The 19,479-nt window shown below is 34.8% G+C and overlaps 1 protein-coding gene across 2 annotated transcripts in view; it reads right to left on the bottom strand.

The window, feature by feature from the left end:
- ps (RNA-binding protein Nova-1-like protein passilla) overlaps window positions 1-19,479 on the bottom strand; it is a 260,367-nt gene that overhangs the window by 30,448 nt on the left and 210,440 nt on the right. For both annotated transcript variants that reach the window (XM_072535481.1, XM_072535482.1), the window contains 3 exons: window positions 12,186-12,530; window positions 9,683-9,960; window positions 3,302-3,401 (listed from right to left, as the gene is read on the bottom strand). In XM_072535481.1, coding sequence (XP_072391582.1) covers window positions 3,302-3,401; window positions 9,683-9,960; window positions 12,186-12,530 — 723 coding nt within the window. The remainder of the gene's footprint in view (window positions 1-3,301; window positions 3,402-9,682; window positions 9,961-12,185; window positions 12,531-19,479) is intronic.

Genomic DNA, 19,479 nt, shown 5'->3' with positions numbered 1-19,479 from the left:
CTTTCCAACTTCCTCCTGTTGAAAGAGCATACCAACGTTAAATTCTTTCCGATACTGTATTTACGCAGTTACTGCATATACGACTGCGAACCGATAAGTACTTAACCTCACCGCCCGATGGCGCCACTATCGCAAGAGGAATTTACTATCATGTAGTACATTCTAATAGACGGTTAATGTCAAAATTTCAGCCGAATCTGACTCATAATTTTGTTTTGACCGCGTGTGGAAGCGGACGTGTCCACAAATTTTAAATGTGATTTTGGACATAAGAAAACTGACGTCGTGTAAGTGCAATCCGAAGGAGTTTCTACGTGGTTTCGTGACTGACGTGTGTATGTTCCCTACATACATCTCAATGCAATCCCTATGCAATCCAAAGGTTATTGCACCTTATTAAGTGGATACTTTACGTGGTCTGATAAGACCGAAAACGTTCGGAAATTTTAATCAGTTTAGATAATTTCAATTTTTTATAAAAAAAAAATTAAGTATACATCTATCATTTTACACTAAAAGTTTTTTACTTCACTTTAAAGCTTTTTGAATATTTACAAAAGCATAAAATAACCGAAATAGGAACTGAGATGGAAATAAACGTGTAGAATAAGAACTAATAAAATCGGTTGTCTGTTACAGAAGCGAGATACGAACCATTCATACAGAAGTCAAATGGTTAAATGCCGGTATGAGATGCAGTGCAACGGTTTCAATATTACAGCACGTATAGAACAAACACATTATAAACTCTGGACAAAACCAGTGCAACAGTTTCAAGATTAAAGCATGTAAAGAACAAACATATTAGAAACATTGTTTACAACACAGGACAGAATACCATCGTGTGAAGAAGAAAGGAGGTAGAATCGAAGTACTAGGACTCCCTTGACAATGCGCGTCGTGAAAAATAGACTGAGACTGTCGAATCTCTGGACTTCAAAACATCTAGTCCTCAAGCATGGAATCGTCTTAGCAAACTCGAAGACACCAATAAACCAAGAAGTCAAACAGTGAATATCAGATCAGACTCGCACATTGCCTCAACGTTTAGACACCAAAGAGATTGCGAACACATGACCGGTCAAGAAAGCATTAAGGTATTTTAAAAACTTGTTACAAGATCAAATCAACAACCAAACTTTTCACAAACGAAGAAGATCAATCAGTTACAAACCAAAAAAGTACCTGATTTTAACGGTATTCTTCCGAGTTTATCAGACATTGTGGAAAATATGCACAAATGTGGCTAGCTCTGTTTTCTTCTGATACCCTAAACAAAGGTAGAATCTCTGATAGAAAGAAAACAGCAAAAATTATTGCGTTACTAAAACATGGAAAACCAGCCAACTAGCCAAAAAGCTATCGTCCAATTTCATTACTTAATATGTTATATAACCTTCTTTAGAGACTGCTACATAACCTAATAGCTCCTCGCCTACTCGAAAGAATATCCATAGAACAGACAGGGTTCCCATCCAACCACAGCTGTACCGACCAAGTACTAGGTAAAAAATAAAACAGTTCTGTCGTCTTCACTGATTTAACGGACTAAAATCCTGTCTGGGTAGATGGTCTTAGCTACAAGCTTCTGCGCCAACTCCCATGCTTAAAGTCCTTCTCTCTTATGGACAACATCCTCTCTTATGATCTCATAGATAGTTGTACTTCCACCAAGACTTGGAGTAATGGAAAACTCAATAAAAGAAGTTCTGATCCACAGATGACTGGGTAATAGCCACCCAACACCAAAATGTTGAAGAGGCCAAACAAACTCTAACAGCTGACCTCAAAACCCTTAGCAATTACTTTCGTAAATGGAGACTGCAGTCAAATGCAAATTATACAGAAGCATGTTGTTTTCATCTGACTAACAATATGGCTAGAAAAGAACTCAATGTGACCTTCGAAACCCAACGTGTTGTTACAACAAATTTCCGAGGTACCTGGGTGTCACATTAGACAGAACGTTGAAGTTCAAAGAACATATAACAAAACATTTTGCTAAACTTTAGACCTAGAAACAATCTGCTCCACAAGCTACGTAGCTCTACTTGGATTGTACCGAGACTCTGCGAATATCTGCACTGGATTTGGTCTTTTCAACAGCTGAATATGGCGCTCCTGTCTAGTTAAGCAGCTTTCACACCAAGTACAATTAAATTAAACACGCACATCATCAGGTCTATATATCTTAAACTATATCTTTCCACCAGATCTTCGAAGAAAACATGCTCTTAGGAGGAAAAATAAAAAAATCACCAGTAATTTTCAACTCCCTGTGTATGAAGACATTACAGCCCTTAAGCTGTGAAGACTAAAGACCCGATATGCGCTCTAAGTCACAGCCAAACAACTATCCGAAACAAAGTTTAATGTTGCCAATTCCTGGCAAAAGGAATGGGCTCAGAAATCCTCTCCACAAGCGCAGAACCTACCATGTATCATACAGAAATCACCTGCCTTTGAGTTCTCAAGGAAAACATGGACATACGGTCCGAACATACCATGGCAAATGTGCGAATTTCGTAAAAAAGTGCGGGAAGCTACCATCTCGCATGTGTGACTGTGATACATGAAGACAGATGGTAAGACATGTGGAGGAGTGACAAATCAGAGCCTATGAAGGCAGTCGCGAGGATCTCCTGTTGACATCGAAAGAAGCTATGGAATATCTAAATAAGTTAATTTTTTTTTTGTGAATTTTACTTTAATATATTAGAATTGTATGATGTGTATATAAAGCCATATACACCAATATAAATATAAATATACACCAATATAAAGCCATATATACCAATAAATAATAAATAAAGTACCAAGAAAACCCGCAGTTCAGTCAAATTTTCATTAAACGCAGACATATTTAGTCTACACCAAAATTATTATATAGTATTATGTTCATAACATTTTCTTTTATTTGAGGTAGTGAATGATTATTGGGACATTAATCAACAATATATAAAATCTAACAACAAAATTGTTTTTTATCTACGCCCTCGTTCAACAGACATACGAATGGTAACATGTCTCAATAAAGATCGCACATCCAATCAATATATATGAGGTAGAACAAACAAAAATGAAAAATACGTAACTGTTAATTGTTTCATAGGCTGCGCATTGTCTTATTTCATATAATTGAAAGATGCGATCTGAATCTTTTTAATGATAAAAATGAATAACATCGATAGAACTTGAAAACAAAAATATAACCACAACTTACTCAACACTACGCCCGTGTAAGGGCTTATTCACAATTTGATTAACAACAATTATTTTCTGTAATAATTCATAGAATTACCTAATCCAACGGATATGACTCCATATTTGGCCAGAACGGCAATTGCAGCACAAATTTCAACGATTTGGGAATCGGCCAGACCGGACGTTCTCAATTGCATCTAAAATAAATAAGTCAAAATTAGTTGTGACATTACGGGATACGTTATACTTTTATTTGATTTAATATTTATTTACAATTGGCATTTACTATAGCAAGTTCGGAACATTTCACTACTAAAAAGTTTCTTCAACTGAAAATTAAAGGGAAAATCCCTGTGGTCGGCCGTGCACCATGGTTTGCAAAAACTTAAAATGACGTAAAAACTGTTGGTATATATTTTTATTACGAAATTTTATTCAAACGAATTAAAATTATCTCCAAAACGTTTTTGGTCCAGTCGGACCATCATCAGTGAAACAATTGAAACTAGCCAGTTATATTTAGATTATACGATAAACTTACGATTATAAAAATTAAGTGATACGTGGTCGATGTCATAGGATGTCACTTTAAGGGAACTTACATCTCCCTGCTCGAAAAATGAACGATCACACCCAACGATTGAACAGTTGGCTGGTTTCAATCGTTGGATGTGAATACTGCTCAATCGTTGGATGTGAACGTTCATTTTTCGATCAGTTAATCGATCAGTAAAAATGTTAAATTAAAACTAACCCGTTACAGTCAATAGCATTGTAGTAAAACAATATTTTTTATTGTTTTATTGTGAGTGACAGTCATTTTCGAAAAGTAATCAGCAATTTTACAATCGATATGCGTAATAACTTTTTTTCCTAAAGAAGGTTAGAATATCTAACATTAAAAGTGGATGCTGTGCTATGGTTGTTAATTCATGTATTGACAGTATAGACAGTTCTGAAATAATGTCAAGAAAAATATAAAATATATTGTCAGTCAAGTTTAAGTAAAGTTTTATATTGTCCGACAGTTGAGAATAAATAAATTATAATTGTTGATGGTCAGTTCACCTAAATTAAATTATAACAAAGAATATCAAATAAGCTTATAATTATTACTGATAACATTGTATCGAGTAACTCATTGCTTATTTGGATCCTAATTGCAGTTTTTTGTTATTCCTAACGACTGATCTCCAACCTGAAATTAATGTCCTTTTAATGTGTTTACACCCTCATTAAAATTTAGTATAAATTATTCTAACGTGAAATTAATTCGTTAAGTTCATATCGACTAAAGGTATTATTGTGGTTTCAGAACAGTAGTCTGAAGCATCCCCAGGGAAGGCATTGTCATTAGGAGAGAAACAAATCTTAGCCAACATGGTGAATTATCGTGTAAATCAAGGATATGATTCACTTTTAAAAATAATACAAACAGTGGCAGTAGAAACCGGAATTTCCGAAAAAACAATTTACTTTGTAAGAAAAGAAAATTCCTCGGCACTTGGATTACCACCAGCAAAGAGACGATCCAAGAACAAGCTAACTTAAATTATCGCGTGATAAAACTTACGATGAAGGAACAAAGATTCGTCGAATAGTGCATGATTTTTTTCGTAAGAATACACCCCCAACATACATTCTCTATTAGCAGTAATGACGAACATCTACCTAATTTTTCTAGAACTACACTGCATAGACTAATTAAGGACATGGGATTTGTGTACACTAAACAGGACAGAAAGTCAATGTTGATAGCAAAACCCAAAATTATTTTTTGGCGCCATCGATATTTGCGAGAAATTCGTACATTTCGGGAACAAAACTACATTGTACATTTGGACTTTTCAAGGGTAAATATTGGTCACAGTGTCGATTATGAATGGAAGGACACTTCCGTATCGTCACATAGGGATGCATTTGTTCGTGGACTCACTACAGGCTTGAAACTCCTACTGTACGTCGCCCACGCTTCGTTTTACTGCATGCAGGTAAACTTTATGGTTCGGAAGTATGGGACGTCACCAAAGCTAATAGAAACAAACTTATGACGACAGAATTGGATTATCTGCGACAAAGCTGCGGTAGATCGAAACTGGAGAGAGTTAGAAACGAACAAATAAGAAACGAAATGAAAATTGAGCGAAATATTAATGATGACATAGAAAGAAAACAATTAATCTGGTTCGTTAACATGTTAAAAGAATTCCAGAGTACAGATGGCCTAGAAGAGTACTGGAATGGATCCCTCCAGAAAAAAGAAAGAGAGGACAACCACGGAGAAGTTGACGCAACGATATTGATGAAGCAATGGCGGCAAGAGACTTAGAAGAGGCAACTGCATATGCCAGGAAAAGATGGAAATTGGGGCGGAGAAGCGGCGACAGCCGTAATCAATCCGTTATTAAAAAAAAAGGAAGTAAAGATAATTTTATTAATGGAGAATGGAGCCGAACTAACTATTTTAACAAAGCAGACTATCATGACGAAATGGATGGATCTCTTTGCGAAAATTGGTTTAAAACTAAACTTCTTCCAAATATTCCCCATAAAACTGTATTAGTAATGGACAATGCGTCGTATCACTCCAGGAAGTTGGAAAGAATTCGTAGATGAAATTGCAAAAAGTAAGAATGTTAAGTTGCTAAGATTACCTCCATATTACTGTGAACTAAATCCGATACAGCTGGTATGGAGTGAAACAAAAAGATTCGGGGCAAGACATAACACAAACTTTAAGAAGAAACAAGTAGAAAATCTAATACATGGAGCGTACTTTCAAGTTACTTCACAAAAATTTAATATCGACGCACTTATAATAAACCTTAATGACGACAGTGGCAGTGAAATTGAGGAAGACGGGAGTATAGAAAAAATGTAAAATACACAGTTTAAATACATTTTAATTATTTATGTAGGTACCTTCGCATTTATTAAGGTTTAACATATTTAAATTGACAGCCACAAAATGTCAATAATATTAATTCCCAAGTTATTTATAGTTATCCTGTAGAAAAAAAAAGTATACTTGTTTCAAACCTGTTTCTGAAAAAATTTGGCATCACTGTTGGTCATAAGAACCTGTACTGTAAAGTCAAGGTGGGACATACTATGGTTTCAAGTATTTCTAAGATGTTTCACTGATGATGGTCCGATCGGACCGAAAACATTTTAGTGATAATTTTAATCCATTTGGATAAATTTTAAAAATTCCTTAATAAAAATATATACCACCACACCATACATCATAAGTTTTTACTTCAATGTAAGTTATGAAACTAATTTCTTGTGTCATGTCTAATTTAAATATTATGTTTATATGGGAATATCGCACGTGGAGTAAAATATACGGAAGAGGCATGCCCTCAGAACGTAAATAGAAAAAGGTAAGTTGTATGTAACGAAAAGAGACACCGTGTAAACGCGTCATCACTTATTTTCGTAGCATACTATCTGCATTTAGTTCAAGTAAGACGATTGTATTGATCAATTAAAAGGTAGGGCACTAAAAATGTTTAACAAAGTGTGCAATGGAAATACGTAAAACGTATTTATACCGATGTATTTATTTACTATCTGTCTGGTGATTTTTACTCGTTAATATCGTTTAAGTGAAGGTGTGAATATACCGCCATTCTATTTAAAAAATAAATCATTGTACAAACAACTCAGACGATGTATTTAGTTAAATTAATACATTTCTTTTAATATTTTCAATTAAATTGTATGTTAAAAAATAAAAAAGATAACAGCACTCTTTTCATAAGTTTAGCATATATTTAGCACATTATTAGCAATGGTCTTACAAAAACAAAGAACAAAACAAAATTTTTTATTTTTATTACAACTTATTGTGTAAAATGATCTGTGAAAAACATAAGAAAAACGTCTGTGGCTCAGCGGTAAGATACTGGCTTTCTAAGAGAGCGCAGGAGTTCGAATCTCGGCACCAACAACGAGATTTTCATTTCTCAAAACTCAAAATGATACGAGCCGTTCACCATGCTTCAGAGGGCACGTTAAGTCGTATGTCCCTCTGAGCTAGTGTGTGCATCGACACCTAGCTACTTGAAACAGGGTTTAGGATTCAAATGGAACCGAAAAATATTCGAAAGGTTTTATATTGTTCTGAAGCTATTTTCTTGTGGCATCTTAACACTTCGATACACGACGATGGTCTATCAGAAAGGGGTTTATGCGCAAATGGCTATTTCTTACATAAATAAATAATCTCTGGCATAATTTTTTGTATTTTACAAGTGATTCAATGATTGCACTTAGGTAGGTAGGTGTAATATTATAATAAGTTCAGGATACTTATAAATTTTTTTAATACCATGGATGCCTACGAAAGGTAAATACAGCGTCTAGAAGCTCTAGATGATGAAGTTCAGATTGACGATTTATGATGAGATTTATGATTCTGATAAGTCTATGTCTGATGAGGACATAGAGATATTCAGTAACCACGGATTCTGAGTAAGAGACGGCAGAGGCTGCACAACAGCACGTAGAAGACAGAAATGCTACAGAAGGTGACAGGCGATATTACTATCGTAAAGATGGAACTAAGTGGCTGAAACATACACTATACATCTAGAGCAGTTCGTACTAGAAAAGAAAATATTGTTAACCATTTACCAGGCACTATTGGTATTGGAAGAAATGCAAGCACTCCGATTGAATCATGGAACCTTTTATTTAGCATTATCGTTGATTCTGTGGTACACTATACGAATCTATGAATCTTTATGTTAGATCTATTTCTATAAATTTACAAAGTTAAAAGATATGTCAAAGATACATCCATTTCGGAAATGCGAGCATTTCTTGGTTTGCTTTATTTGTCAGGACAAAATTTAAAAGACTTTTGGGAGCCAGATGGATTAGGAAGCGAAATATTTATTGCGACTATTGCAGAGAGGCAATTTAGATTTCTTCTAAGAGTTATTCGCTTTGACGATAAAAATACTAGGGATGAAAGGAAGCAAACAGATAAACTGACTCACTTAAGAGAGATATTTGACACACTTGTTCAGAATTGTAAAAATTATTATTATGTACGCCAGTACCTCACTTTGAACGAAATTCTTTTCGCTTTTCGAGGCAAATGTAAGTTTAGAATGTACATAACTGGTTAATATTTTGATATTAAACACGCTGCCTGCTTGGATGGCTATGGCTACAATGGCAATTATAGTTTTGGAAACAGCAGCACGAAAGATTTATGCAGATAAGCGATCAAAAAATCTACTCAGGTCTTTTACCATGGTGCTCCGATGTGTTCTTTCTATTCCTAAAGTTTGTTTTTAGTCTCATTCTGTATCTTGTAACGGTGCGACGTTACTTATCGTCTTTTGTCAACCAATTTTAACAGTTTACAGGTACCCAAAGAATTTCTTTTCCTTAATATAGGTCAGTCGTCGGCGAAATCTTTACTTTCAGTAAGGATTCTTCATACCATTTGTGTTACTTTTATTTTGTTAAATTGTTGTTGTCTTACTTATTAAACTGTTTAATCGGGCTGTTGTTGTCTTGTTCAATATTCTACTGTCTTTTACACGCATACAAATTGGTCGATTTCATCCTTGAGTCTTCTAGTGACCACTCTCATGCATTAAGCCTCTTTGTTTCATTTAACCGCGCATTTTTCAATTTTCTATATTTTTATTTTATAACCTTGTTATAGTATTTTCGCAATTTTCTAAATAATTGCTACATTGGTACCAACGTGGGCAAAATTTTGTTACAATCTGCCTGTCATATTTTTTACTTTCTTTGATATTACGCGATTAGACACCATTAAGATACCATTCACTCACGGCACTACAGTTCCTGATTCGAATATATGAGCGATTTGATTGGCTAAGGACAGGGTGTGGTTAAATGCCAACCAATAAAATATCTAAACATCAATATGATTTTTAAATATCTCCGAATATTAGAAAGAAATGGGTATAGTAGGTTAACAATCAATACTATTAATAGAAAGTAAAGTGATACACCAACCAATTGGATTTGGCGAAGATTTCCAGTTTTTATGGAGAAACAGGAATTCATCTGCTTCTAAGTATTTTATTCCAACAACTTTTCTTGAATTTAGATTATCTTAAGGATCCATACAACCGATTAATATGCAGTTTCTGGTTCATAAGCAAATATCGCCCATTTTTTCAACATTTCATCACTGTTCCATGAGCCTTTTTGGAGTGATTTTTAAATGATAAATATCGAATGTCAATAAATGTTTATGATATATTAGATACACGCGACTTGAATTCAATATTTGATAAAAAAGATTCGTTCTCAATAAACATGTCGAGTATATGACATTATCTGAGCCCAAACGATTAACATTTGATTAGAATGATTTCAATAATATGATTATTATTTTATGATACATTAATATTATTAGACATTAGAATAATATCAAAATACAATAACATATTAGAAAATGTTGACATATTCATCTACATACCTTGATATGATCCAGTAACTGCGCAGTAACATTCGAAATATTCTGTCCTGGAGTGTTCAAATTGAGACTAAGATTAAGTCCGCCATTAAGCAGGAGACCCTGAGAAACGGCAGTACTTAAACCACCATTAAGACTCGTTGTGGAAGCGTTGAAAGCATTTGGGGAGTGCTGATTGGCGAAGGGTGAACCGGTAGGATTAAAATTGGCAACTGGACCGTTGATATCAGCGTAGGATACGTTTAAACACGTGCCACTCTGAGGGTCTTCTACTATCTTACCTAAAAATGATATTAAAATAATTTAATGGTAACATTTATCTAATAAATAAAGAAAATAAAATAGGTTTACGTAGTTCTAAAACATTTAAGAGGAGAATTATTTAATAGGATCATATTAAATAAAACTGTAAGATCTACTTTAATGTTCATCAATAGTGAAATACTAGCTACGTCTTGATATTATGAATGGGGTACGTATGTTTCTCTTTTCCGCTCTTCTGTTCTTACTTTCGTGTTTTATAAGTTTGTTTAAATATATATGTAATTAATAACGTTATATAAAAATAAAACACTGAAAACTTTTGTTTGACAAACTTACATGTGGTGACTGCCCCAAAAAAATTACATAGGTCAAACTGGTAGAACCTTAGAACAAACGTATAGCAGAACACACAAGAGCTTTCAATAATGGAAAAACAGATTCTATGTACGCGCTTCACCTTCTAGATCATAATCATTCTTTTCATGACCATTTTAAAATTGTCAATATTCAAAATAAAGACCTTAAGCTACCTTTATTAGAATCTATGGAAATTAATGAATTGAAAAATACAGATATAATTCTGAATGACCAACTTGAGACAAACAGCTTTTCCCTCCTCAATTAATTCAGTTAGGGACACGTAGTAAAAAAACATCACTTGAGAAAAGCACTATGCTTTTCGGTGTTTTATTATTAAATCAAATGAACTTCCATTAAGTAACGATCGAATCCATCACTAATAATGTTATAGTTACATTTTTTTCGACCATAAAGGACCCTTACTCATAGAGTTTATAGAACCTAATGTGCATGAAACTTAGAGCAATAAGATAAAAACAAAACGTCCGTGGAAGCTCTCAAGTGGTGTTATTCTTCTGCACGACAAAGTAGTGGAAGAAAATCTACAACGAAAGAAATGGAGAATTCATATCTTTGTAGTAAATTATTTCTGGACCAAAGATGGGATTCAATTGAACAATCCTCGTATATGAAATCTTAATATAGTACTAAAATTTACAAGTGGAAATCAAAACGTCAAAATAACCGTATTTTCGTATTAAATGGAGTATTTATATGAAGTTTCTCCCAAATGTATTCGACCATCGTTCTTAACTTCACAACGCTTTATTATTCGTCATCCAGATCGTGGCATGCTTTAAAGTAATCCTCATTAGACTTAGTATCATTTGTAATGGTCTTCAATGCATTCGTTGGAATCGCCTTAGTAGAAACGTTGGTAAATGCCCTTTACGCGGCATTTTTCGTATTGATAAAACGAAAAAGCTACATGGTGCTACGTAGACTGGCAGATTTGTGTAAATGATCTCTTGGAGCATATTATTGGTGCACAAGATATTCATAATCGAAAAAAATAAATATGCACGCTCGGATGGAAGCTTCCATTGTGTAGACTGTTGTTTTGTTTCGATTGATCATATAATGGACCTTTATACCGTATGAAGATATCGATCATCTCACTCGAAGCATGCATCGCAGAGTAGAGGAATGCATTATCTTAACCCGTTAATGGCCACCGTATTTTATGTAAAACGCGAGACACTGCTACATATTTCGCCATCTACTAGTCAGAAAAAAAGTAAACATTTGTTGTTTTCCCAATACAGGTTACAGAGTAGACGTTAGAAGGAAACTGTTTATCATAACATTAGAAATTGATAACCGCTTGGAGGTAAAGGGTGATTACATTGTAATTCACCGGTTGCATTTGAGGAGAGGTTGTAGAACTTTTTCGACTTATTTTGAAAAATCTTTTGCAGTGTTCAACTAGTAAGGCTTCTAAATATCAAATAGTGATATAAATAGTATTGAAATTTATACTGGTGAGTATTTTGAAGGTGTTTGCGTATTGCATATGATATATAATATGCTGGGCAATCGTGGTAATCAATCAATATTGTTTCTGTTTTGGAAAAAATGACGAAAAAATATGATCCTAATAATCCCAAAGATACAGAGCATTTGTTGAAAATATAAAAGAGTTTAGAAGATGACGATACTTTGGCTCAGGAAATTGACCAGTGTAATAAAGTTCAACTCACGTTGCATTATCCAAATGACGGAAATGATTCTGACAGTGTTTCATTTTAAACGTCAGGCAACAATGTTGTCCCGCTGTATGGTGTATTGATTTTTGTAATGATCGTATGAATATACTAAATATTCGAAACTCAATGTAAATAATAAAACTATTTTATGTACAAAATATTAAAATTCAACTTACTCATAATCATCATGCAGGCCTGTTTGTTCTGTTCCTTTTCTCCGATAACTGTAATACATCTCTCTTGCAAACTAATATCTTTGGATTTCTGTGATATCTGTACGTATGACCCGCTGGATTCTTTGATCTGTTTGATGTAATTTCCCGCCTTGCCTATTATCATACCAGCTGTAGAATTTGGCACTAAAATCTTAACGTGTCTTTCCCGTTCGTGCATCTTGTTTTCTGAGTCGCCCATGTTCTTGGCCAAATCCGGTTTTTCTCTGATTTTATTCATTATGAAGTCAAGGGCGTTCATAATTGCTTCCACGCTGCCTGTTATCAGACACACTCGCTCCGTTGTACCTAAAAGAAAATAAGATTTTTTTAATAAAAGAAAACCGAGAGATTCTATTGAAGGAGTAAAGTCGGCGAGAGTTTTCCAACAGCGAAAATAATGCGAATTCGTACAAAACAGTTTTTCTTATGAAAAGATGTTAGATTAAACCATATTACAATAGCAATATAATACAACAATGATGGTGTTAGAAAGGTTTCATCTATTTCTTATTACAACAATGATTTTTATTTTTTGTTGTATTCAGGCTTACAAAATATTTTTTCATTATATTTCACCCACACAATCTTGAAGTTATTAATTTAATAAACACGCCTTATTGAATTTGAACGTTCTTTAGCTAACAAAGGTTTGGCAATAAAGTCTAGAAGTACTTGATGTATCTTCGGTCATTGTTAACTTAGACTTAAAAAAATATTTCAACGGGCGCTATAGGATAATTTATTTGGGATAAAAATGAACAGTATTTCAGTCACTTTCGCGATACGGTTACACCGTATGGAAAAGTCCTCGCCCACTTTCAGCTTGACGCAGTAGTTCTTGGTTTGTGGCGTGATCTGCCCATGGAATTCGGAGAAGCTTCCGTAACGTTTATATTCCAAAAGCCCCTATGCGATTCTGAGATCAGTTTCATTGTCCATGTTTCGGAGCAATACGTGATTATAGGGCGTATGTAACGCCTAACAATGCAAAGCCTTAGGTTAAGAGGATTATCTCTTCAGCAGAGCTATTTGGTGAATTTAACACTTTACTACTTGTCAAATAATATTCTATACATTTTCACACAAACTGAGATAATGTTATATCTCTTCTTCAGAAACTGTGCGTATCAAAAGTGGTACACAATAAGTATTTATTCACAAACTGTGTGTTTAAATATGGGCGTAGGACATGCAAATATTCTATCTGGTGTGTACGTTATATGAACACAACTATATGAGGTTAAAATGCTAATACCGTTCAGATCAGTTTGTGGGTAAATTCTGGCGGAACAGTTTGGGACTCCGCCAATAGATTGACACAACTTTCGGTACTTTTATGAGAACGGTTTTATCCTTTTATCCACTAGAGATTATTAAATAGCGTACAGTTTGTGTTTGATGATAATACAGTGAAAACGTCTAATGGCGAAAAACATGTTAAGGTCTGTGGTCTGAGATGTTAAGGTAGTGGTAGAAAAATGGCGCAACAACAGAGACGTTTTATTTCTGGTAACACAGAATGTCCCAGACATGATCCATGCAGAAACATGGAAAGGAATGGTGAAAAAACCTAGTGTTGTGGAATACAATAGCATCAAATCATTTTTTTGATGTCTCCAATCAAATAGCGTCATATTCCTCAGCAATTTGTCGCGTAATTAAGTGGTACTAGAAAGTAGGTGTAGATCTAGTGAACATAGTAGTAGTAAATGCATATATTGCATATCAAATCATAAGAGGGAGAAAAATTAAATATAACGGCGTTTCGAGAGCAAATCGTGAATACATTTTTTGAACATGCACACAATCGCTTATAACCGTTGAAGGAAAGAGAACCTGAAAGAAATCACAAACTTGCTGAAGGATACACGAGAGAAAGATGCACCCAGCGCAAAAAACACTTAGCAAAAGAAATGGAAGAAATGTATGCTATTATAGAAGCATTACAAGAGAGTAAAAAATCGTGCAAGGCATGTAGTGAAAAGTTTTTACGCAATGACTATTTTGGTGAATTTTACTAATGGTGGTGAATCTACATAATTTCCAGGTAGTGACTTTTGTTACAAACCGAGTGTACCTACCATTTTGTCACTATCTTTTGAACGAACAAGTTTTTTGCAAAATTACATCTCTCTCTTGTCGTTTCCTCATTGCTGAGGATCGTGATTTCCTACAATGCGGGCTGTCAATTCTCTCCATCTCTTGCGATTTTGGGCTGCTCTCATGGACTCGGAAAACGTCTCTCCAGTGGCTTTCTGTACTTGATCTGACCATCGGATAGGTGAGCGTCCTCTGCCTCTACGTCCTTCTACGTTTCCGCACACAATTAGTCTTTCTAAGTTGTCATTATAGGCATCCATTTTCAGAGAGGATGACGGGCCCGGACATACTTAAATCCGAGGTAGAAGAAGCAATAAAACGGATGAAAAGCAGAAAAGCTGTAGGGCCTGATAATATCGAAGCTGAATTTTTAAAACTCTTGGAGGACGAAGGAATAAATTGGATCACGGCTGTCTTCAATAAAATATACAATACAGGAATCATCCCTGATACATGGCTAGAATCAGAATTCATAGCGATACCTAAAAAACAGGGGGCTAAAAAGTGCGAAGAATATCGAACAATCAGCCTAATGAGCCACATGTTGAAACTGTTTCTTAGAGTCATCCATGGAAGAATTTATAAGAAGTGCGAGGAACAAATATCAGACAGACAGTTCGGCTTCATTAACGCAGTGGGTACCAGAGAGGCACTTTTCGGAGTACAGGTACTGATTCAAAGATGCAGGGACGTTAACTGCGACGTATACGCGTGCTTGATCGACTATGAAAAGGCATTTGACAGAGTTCAACATCAAAAGATGATAAACATTTTAAAAGAAGCAGACCTGGATGACAAAGACCTCAGAATAATTTCAGAACTATACTGGAATCAGACCGCATACATGAAAATTAACGGAGAAGAAACACATCACATAAAAATACTACGCGGAGTTAGACAGGGATGTATTCTATCGCCGTTGATATTTAATATGTACTCAGAAAAAATTTTTAACGAGGCTCTTTACGGAATAGACGAAGGCATCCTTCTAAATGGTGAAAGAGTAAACAATGTTAGATATGCCGACGACACCATGGTGATAGCAGATAGTTTAGAGGGACTTCAGAGGCTAATGGACAGAATAAACGAGTACAGTCAACAGTACGGACTAAACATTAATACCCACAAAACCAAACAAATGATTGTCAGCAAGGAGAATATAAATGGGGCTCATCTATACATTAATGGGACGCAGATAGAGCAAGTAAAACAGTATTGCTACCTGGGAACTATTATAAACGAACAGTGGAGCAATGTACAGGAAATAAAGTGCCGCATAGGAAAGGCAAGAACGGTCTTTAACAAAATGAGCGCCATCTTCAAAAGTCACAACATATCCCTGGATACAAAAATGAGACATTTGAGATGCTATGTTTTCTCTGTGTTGTTGTACGGGGCGGAGGCATGGACGCTTACAGACACCACTATTAAAAAACTTGAAGCATTTGAGATGTGGCTTTATAGAAGAATGCTGAGAATATCATGGACAGCAAGGATCACGAACAAGGAAGTTCTAGAAAGAATGAAGAAGGAACCAGAGATTGTGTTTACGATCAAACGCATAAAATTGCAATATCTGGGACACGTTATGAGAAATCAGCACCGTTACTCCCTGCTGCAGTCTATATTGCAAGGTAAAGTCAAAGGTAAGCGAGGACCCGGTAGAAGGAGAATATCATGGCTGTGGAATTTAAGAACATGGTTTAAGAAAACCTCAACAGAGCTGTTTCGAGCCGCAGCGAGCAAGGTCATGATTGCCAATATGATTTCCAACATCCGAAACGGATAGGAACCAGAAGAAGAAGAAGTTGTCATTGTCTCTTCTCGCAATGTGGCCAAAAAACTTTAAAACATTTGCAAGACACTGAGAGGAGAGTCTGGTCTGAATGTTTAGCTCTTCGAGAATCGACTGATTGGATCTGTGCTCCGTCCACGAGACGCGTAGCATTCGTCTCCAGCACCACATTTCGAATGCGTCAATCCTTTTCCTATCCTCTGATTTTATTGTCCATGTTTCGATACCGTAACTGAAGATTGAAAAAATGAGTGTCCGTACCAGTCTCATTTTGAGTTTTTTGGATAAAGAGCGGTCCTTCCATATTTTTGACAGTCGACTCATCGCGTTCTTGGCCATCCCTATTCTTCTGCGAATTTCCGTATGGGAGGAGGCTGCATTGCTTAAGGAAGATCCTAGATACGTGAACTCGTCTACTTTCTCGAATTGATTTAGGGCGCCTGTTGTTTGGAGGATGAAAATTACATATGTTTGTTATAATACGATTTGTAACTCTTCAAATAAAATAATTTGACAAAAAATGTACCACTTCGGATACACAAAGGGGTCGAAATGTTAAGCAATGAATTTATAAATGTAATTCATACCCAGTACTATTACTCGTCTATGAAATTTTAAAATATAAAATAATGGCGTAATGTTAAAAGAACTGTATTATAATGTAGTTCGTGATATGAGTATTCTAGTAACGATTTGATGCATTTAGTATTATTATAACCCAAAAAAAAAATAGATTTAATGTTGTTTGTTTGTTTAATTTTGTAGGTTAGAATCTGTATACCAATGCCAACAACAGCAGGCATTGTTTTAAATAGTTTCGACTAAGCTGTGCCAACTAATTATCATGTATGTGTAACAAAATAATGGCTACAATTTGTTTGGATGTTATTTTTTGTTTTCAAAGATCATTGAAATAGGTGATTAAAAAACATGAACTTTTTCTATACTATTATTGTTTATGACGCATGTGAACATTCTTTTTTCTATTTCTTTGTAGTATTTAATAATGCACTTATTGGAAACCTTTTCTTGTAAAAGAAGCATTCGATATATTTCTGGCTCTTAACACCTATTCGAGTTTTCCTCGAATCTATCAAGCACTGTCACATTCATATTTCAATAATTTATAGATGAAGTGTACCAGAAAAAATGGAGTAAAAAGATTTGAAAATCCTTTGGAGTCATATTCCAGAGGATTGACAAATTTTAATATTAATTTGAGTGTCTAACATATTTTGTGCGGGATGTTGTTAATTAACACTTCGGCTGCATTTGCATTTACATTTTAGGTCAGATATCTTCTGGAGCAGGTATATACTAACGAAAATATATACTAGATCAACATGGCCTGGATATCTTTTAGCAAATATAGATTGATAGGTCTTATTTTGATTTCCTTGTGATTTTGCAAGTAAGTAAGTAAATTTTGCAAGTAAGTTTAACTTACATTCCACTTTTAAAGTTATACGACTAAAATGTGTGGTTTTTTTTTTAAGAGTAATTACTATTTAAATGGGAATAAGCCACAATTAAAGGTTAAAGTTTCAATTTCCGCTTCGGAAATCCGAAGTGGAAATTGAAACGTCAATAAACGTACTTTAACCTTTAAGTGTGGCTTATTCCCATTTAAATAGTAATTGTACAAGTAGTATTGTACAAAGATATAAAGTTGTGTATTTTTATAAGTTATGTAAAGTAGTATAGATCATTTAGTAAAGCAAATAACTATTTTCTTCAAACGTCAAATAATGATGACATTACTTATCTAACTTGATCCTGTCAAAGTTTGATGTCTCCGCCGGCAGTAGTTTTTTTTCCCATTTCTTTACGGCGGAGGGAAAAATTTTGTCATGGCAACAATATGAAACATGTCACAAAGCAACAATACAAATGTCATTAACAACAATTAAACATCATTTTTAGTTATAGTAATATTAAAAGTACAATTTTCATTTTCAAAATTGAAACCGTGCAAAAATGTTCCCGACTCTTGATACGCATTGGTAATTGTTGATGATACTGATGGTCAAGAACAACTTTCAGTAATCATTCCCGATGTTGGCGAATCATGAGGGTTTAAAATTTTTTGAGCATTATCGTTCTTATTTCTTATTGAATCCCCTGAATTTCCAGCCCCCATGTCGTTTGAGGCATTCTAGATTTCCGCCTCCATCAATTAAAAGTGTTGCTGAAGTTCGTCGTAAAGAGTGACCCGTGTATGCGCTTGCATCGTTTAAATTTAAATAACTAGCTACTTTTTGGGCTACTGCGCTGATCGAATGTATTCCCATGACGCGTCGGTAACACTTTCCATTTTGGTACTTGATAAAAAATCGGTTTTCTGTGAAATTTTCAGGCCGCAGTGATGCATACTTTTTATACAGTTTAATGTAGTTTTGACCAATTAGATCGTAAAAGATCTAATTTGTCGTGTTTTTCTGTCTGGGATTTTGATACTTATTACATTTTCTTTATCCTCAATGTCCACAGTCTTCATTTTTACCATTTCGTCGAATCGACAGGCGCCGGTAACCCCAATTAACAAAACAATCTGAAATATTTTTATAATTTAGTAGAGTATACTACATGCTTTGCAATATAATTTTTTTACCTTTAATCCTAAATACAACTTATCTGGCGCTTCAAACAAAAATTTATCAAACTCGTCTTTAGTGAAAACTTTAGACTTCTTTGCAGTATATCCTTCGCTTGTTTTTTTCAGAAAGGCACGTAACTTTAAAAATTTGCTTATATCCACATTTTTTCTAATAACTAACTCGAATTTTATCATAGAGTATCGTGACCACATTGTAGAAGATTTCCATTTATTTTCATTTTCCATTAAATTAAAATATGCCAGTAAAACGTCTTCGGTAACTTGCCGTACTCCTCTTGTATCGCACCACTCTTGGAAGTGCTTGTACGCTAACCGATACTTTATTCCGGACTCGGAGGACCCCAAACGTGCTACTGCATCATTAGCCGCGGACGCAATTTCGTTTAGGTTTTCCATTTTCGCACTAAATTTGCGCTTGCGGTTGCAACAACAATAAGCTGTCTTTAATAATTGCAAACAACTGTCAAACAACTGTAACCAGGGAGACGCAAATCCCACCGACGACTTAATTATTTTAATTTCTAACATCTAGACGACTTTGATAGTTGTCACAGTTAATTTCGAGTAAAAATAGCGTATGAATTGTACTATTTATGGTTGAAAATTGCTACGTTTGAAGAAAAAATAGTATACTTTATTCGGCAAAGAAGCGACTTTTCTTGACTTGCCCTCTATTACGCGCCTCAATTCATGCTTCTCCGCCTCATAAAGTAATATACTATTTTTTTGCAATTTTCAATTGT

The sequence above is a fragment of the Diabrotica undecimpunctata genome, chromosome 6, assembly GCF_040954645.1.
Source record: "Diabrotica undecimpunctata isolate CICGRU chromosome 6, icDiaUnde3, whole genome shotgun sequence".
In the NCBI taxonomy this organism is placed as follows: domain Eukaryota; kingdom Metazoa; phylum Arthropoda; class Insecta; order Coleoptera; family Chrysomelidae; genus Diabrotica; species Diabrotica undecimpunctata.
Note: the sequence above shows the minus strand (reverse complement) of the source record. Positions and strands in the feature narration are given on the sequence as shown.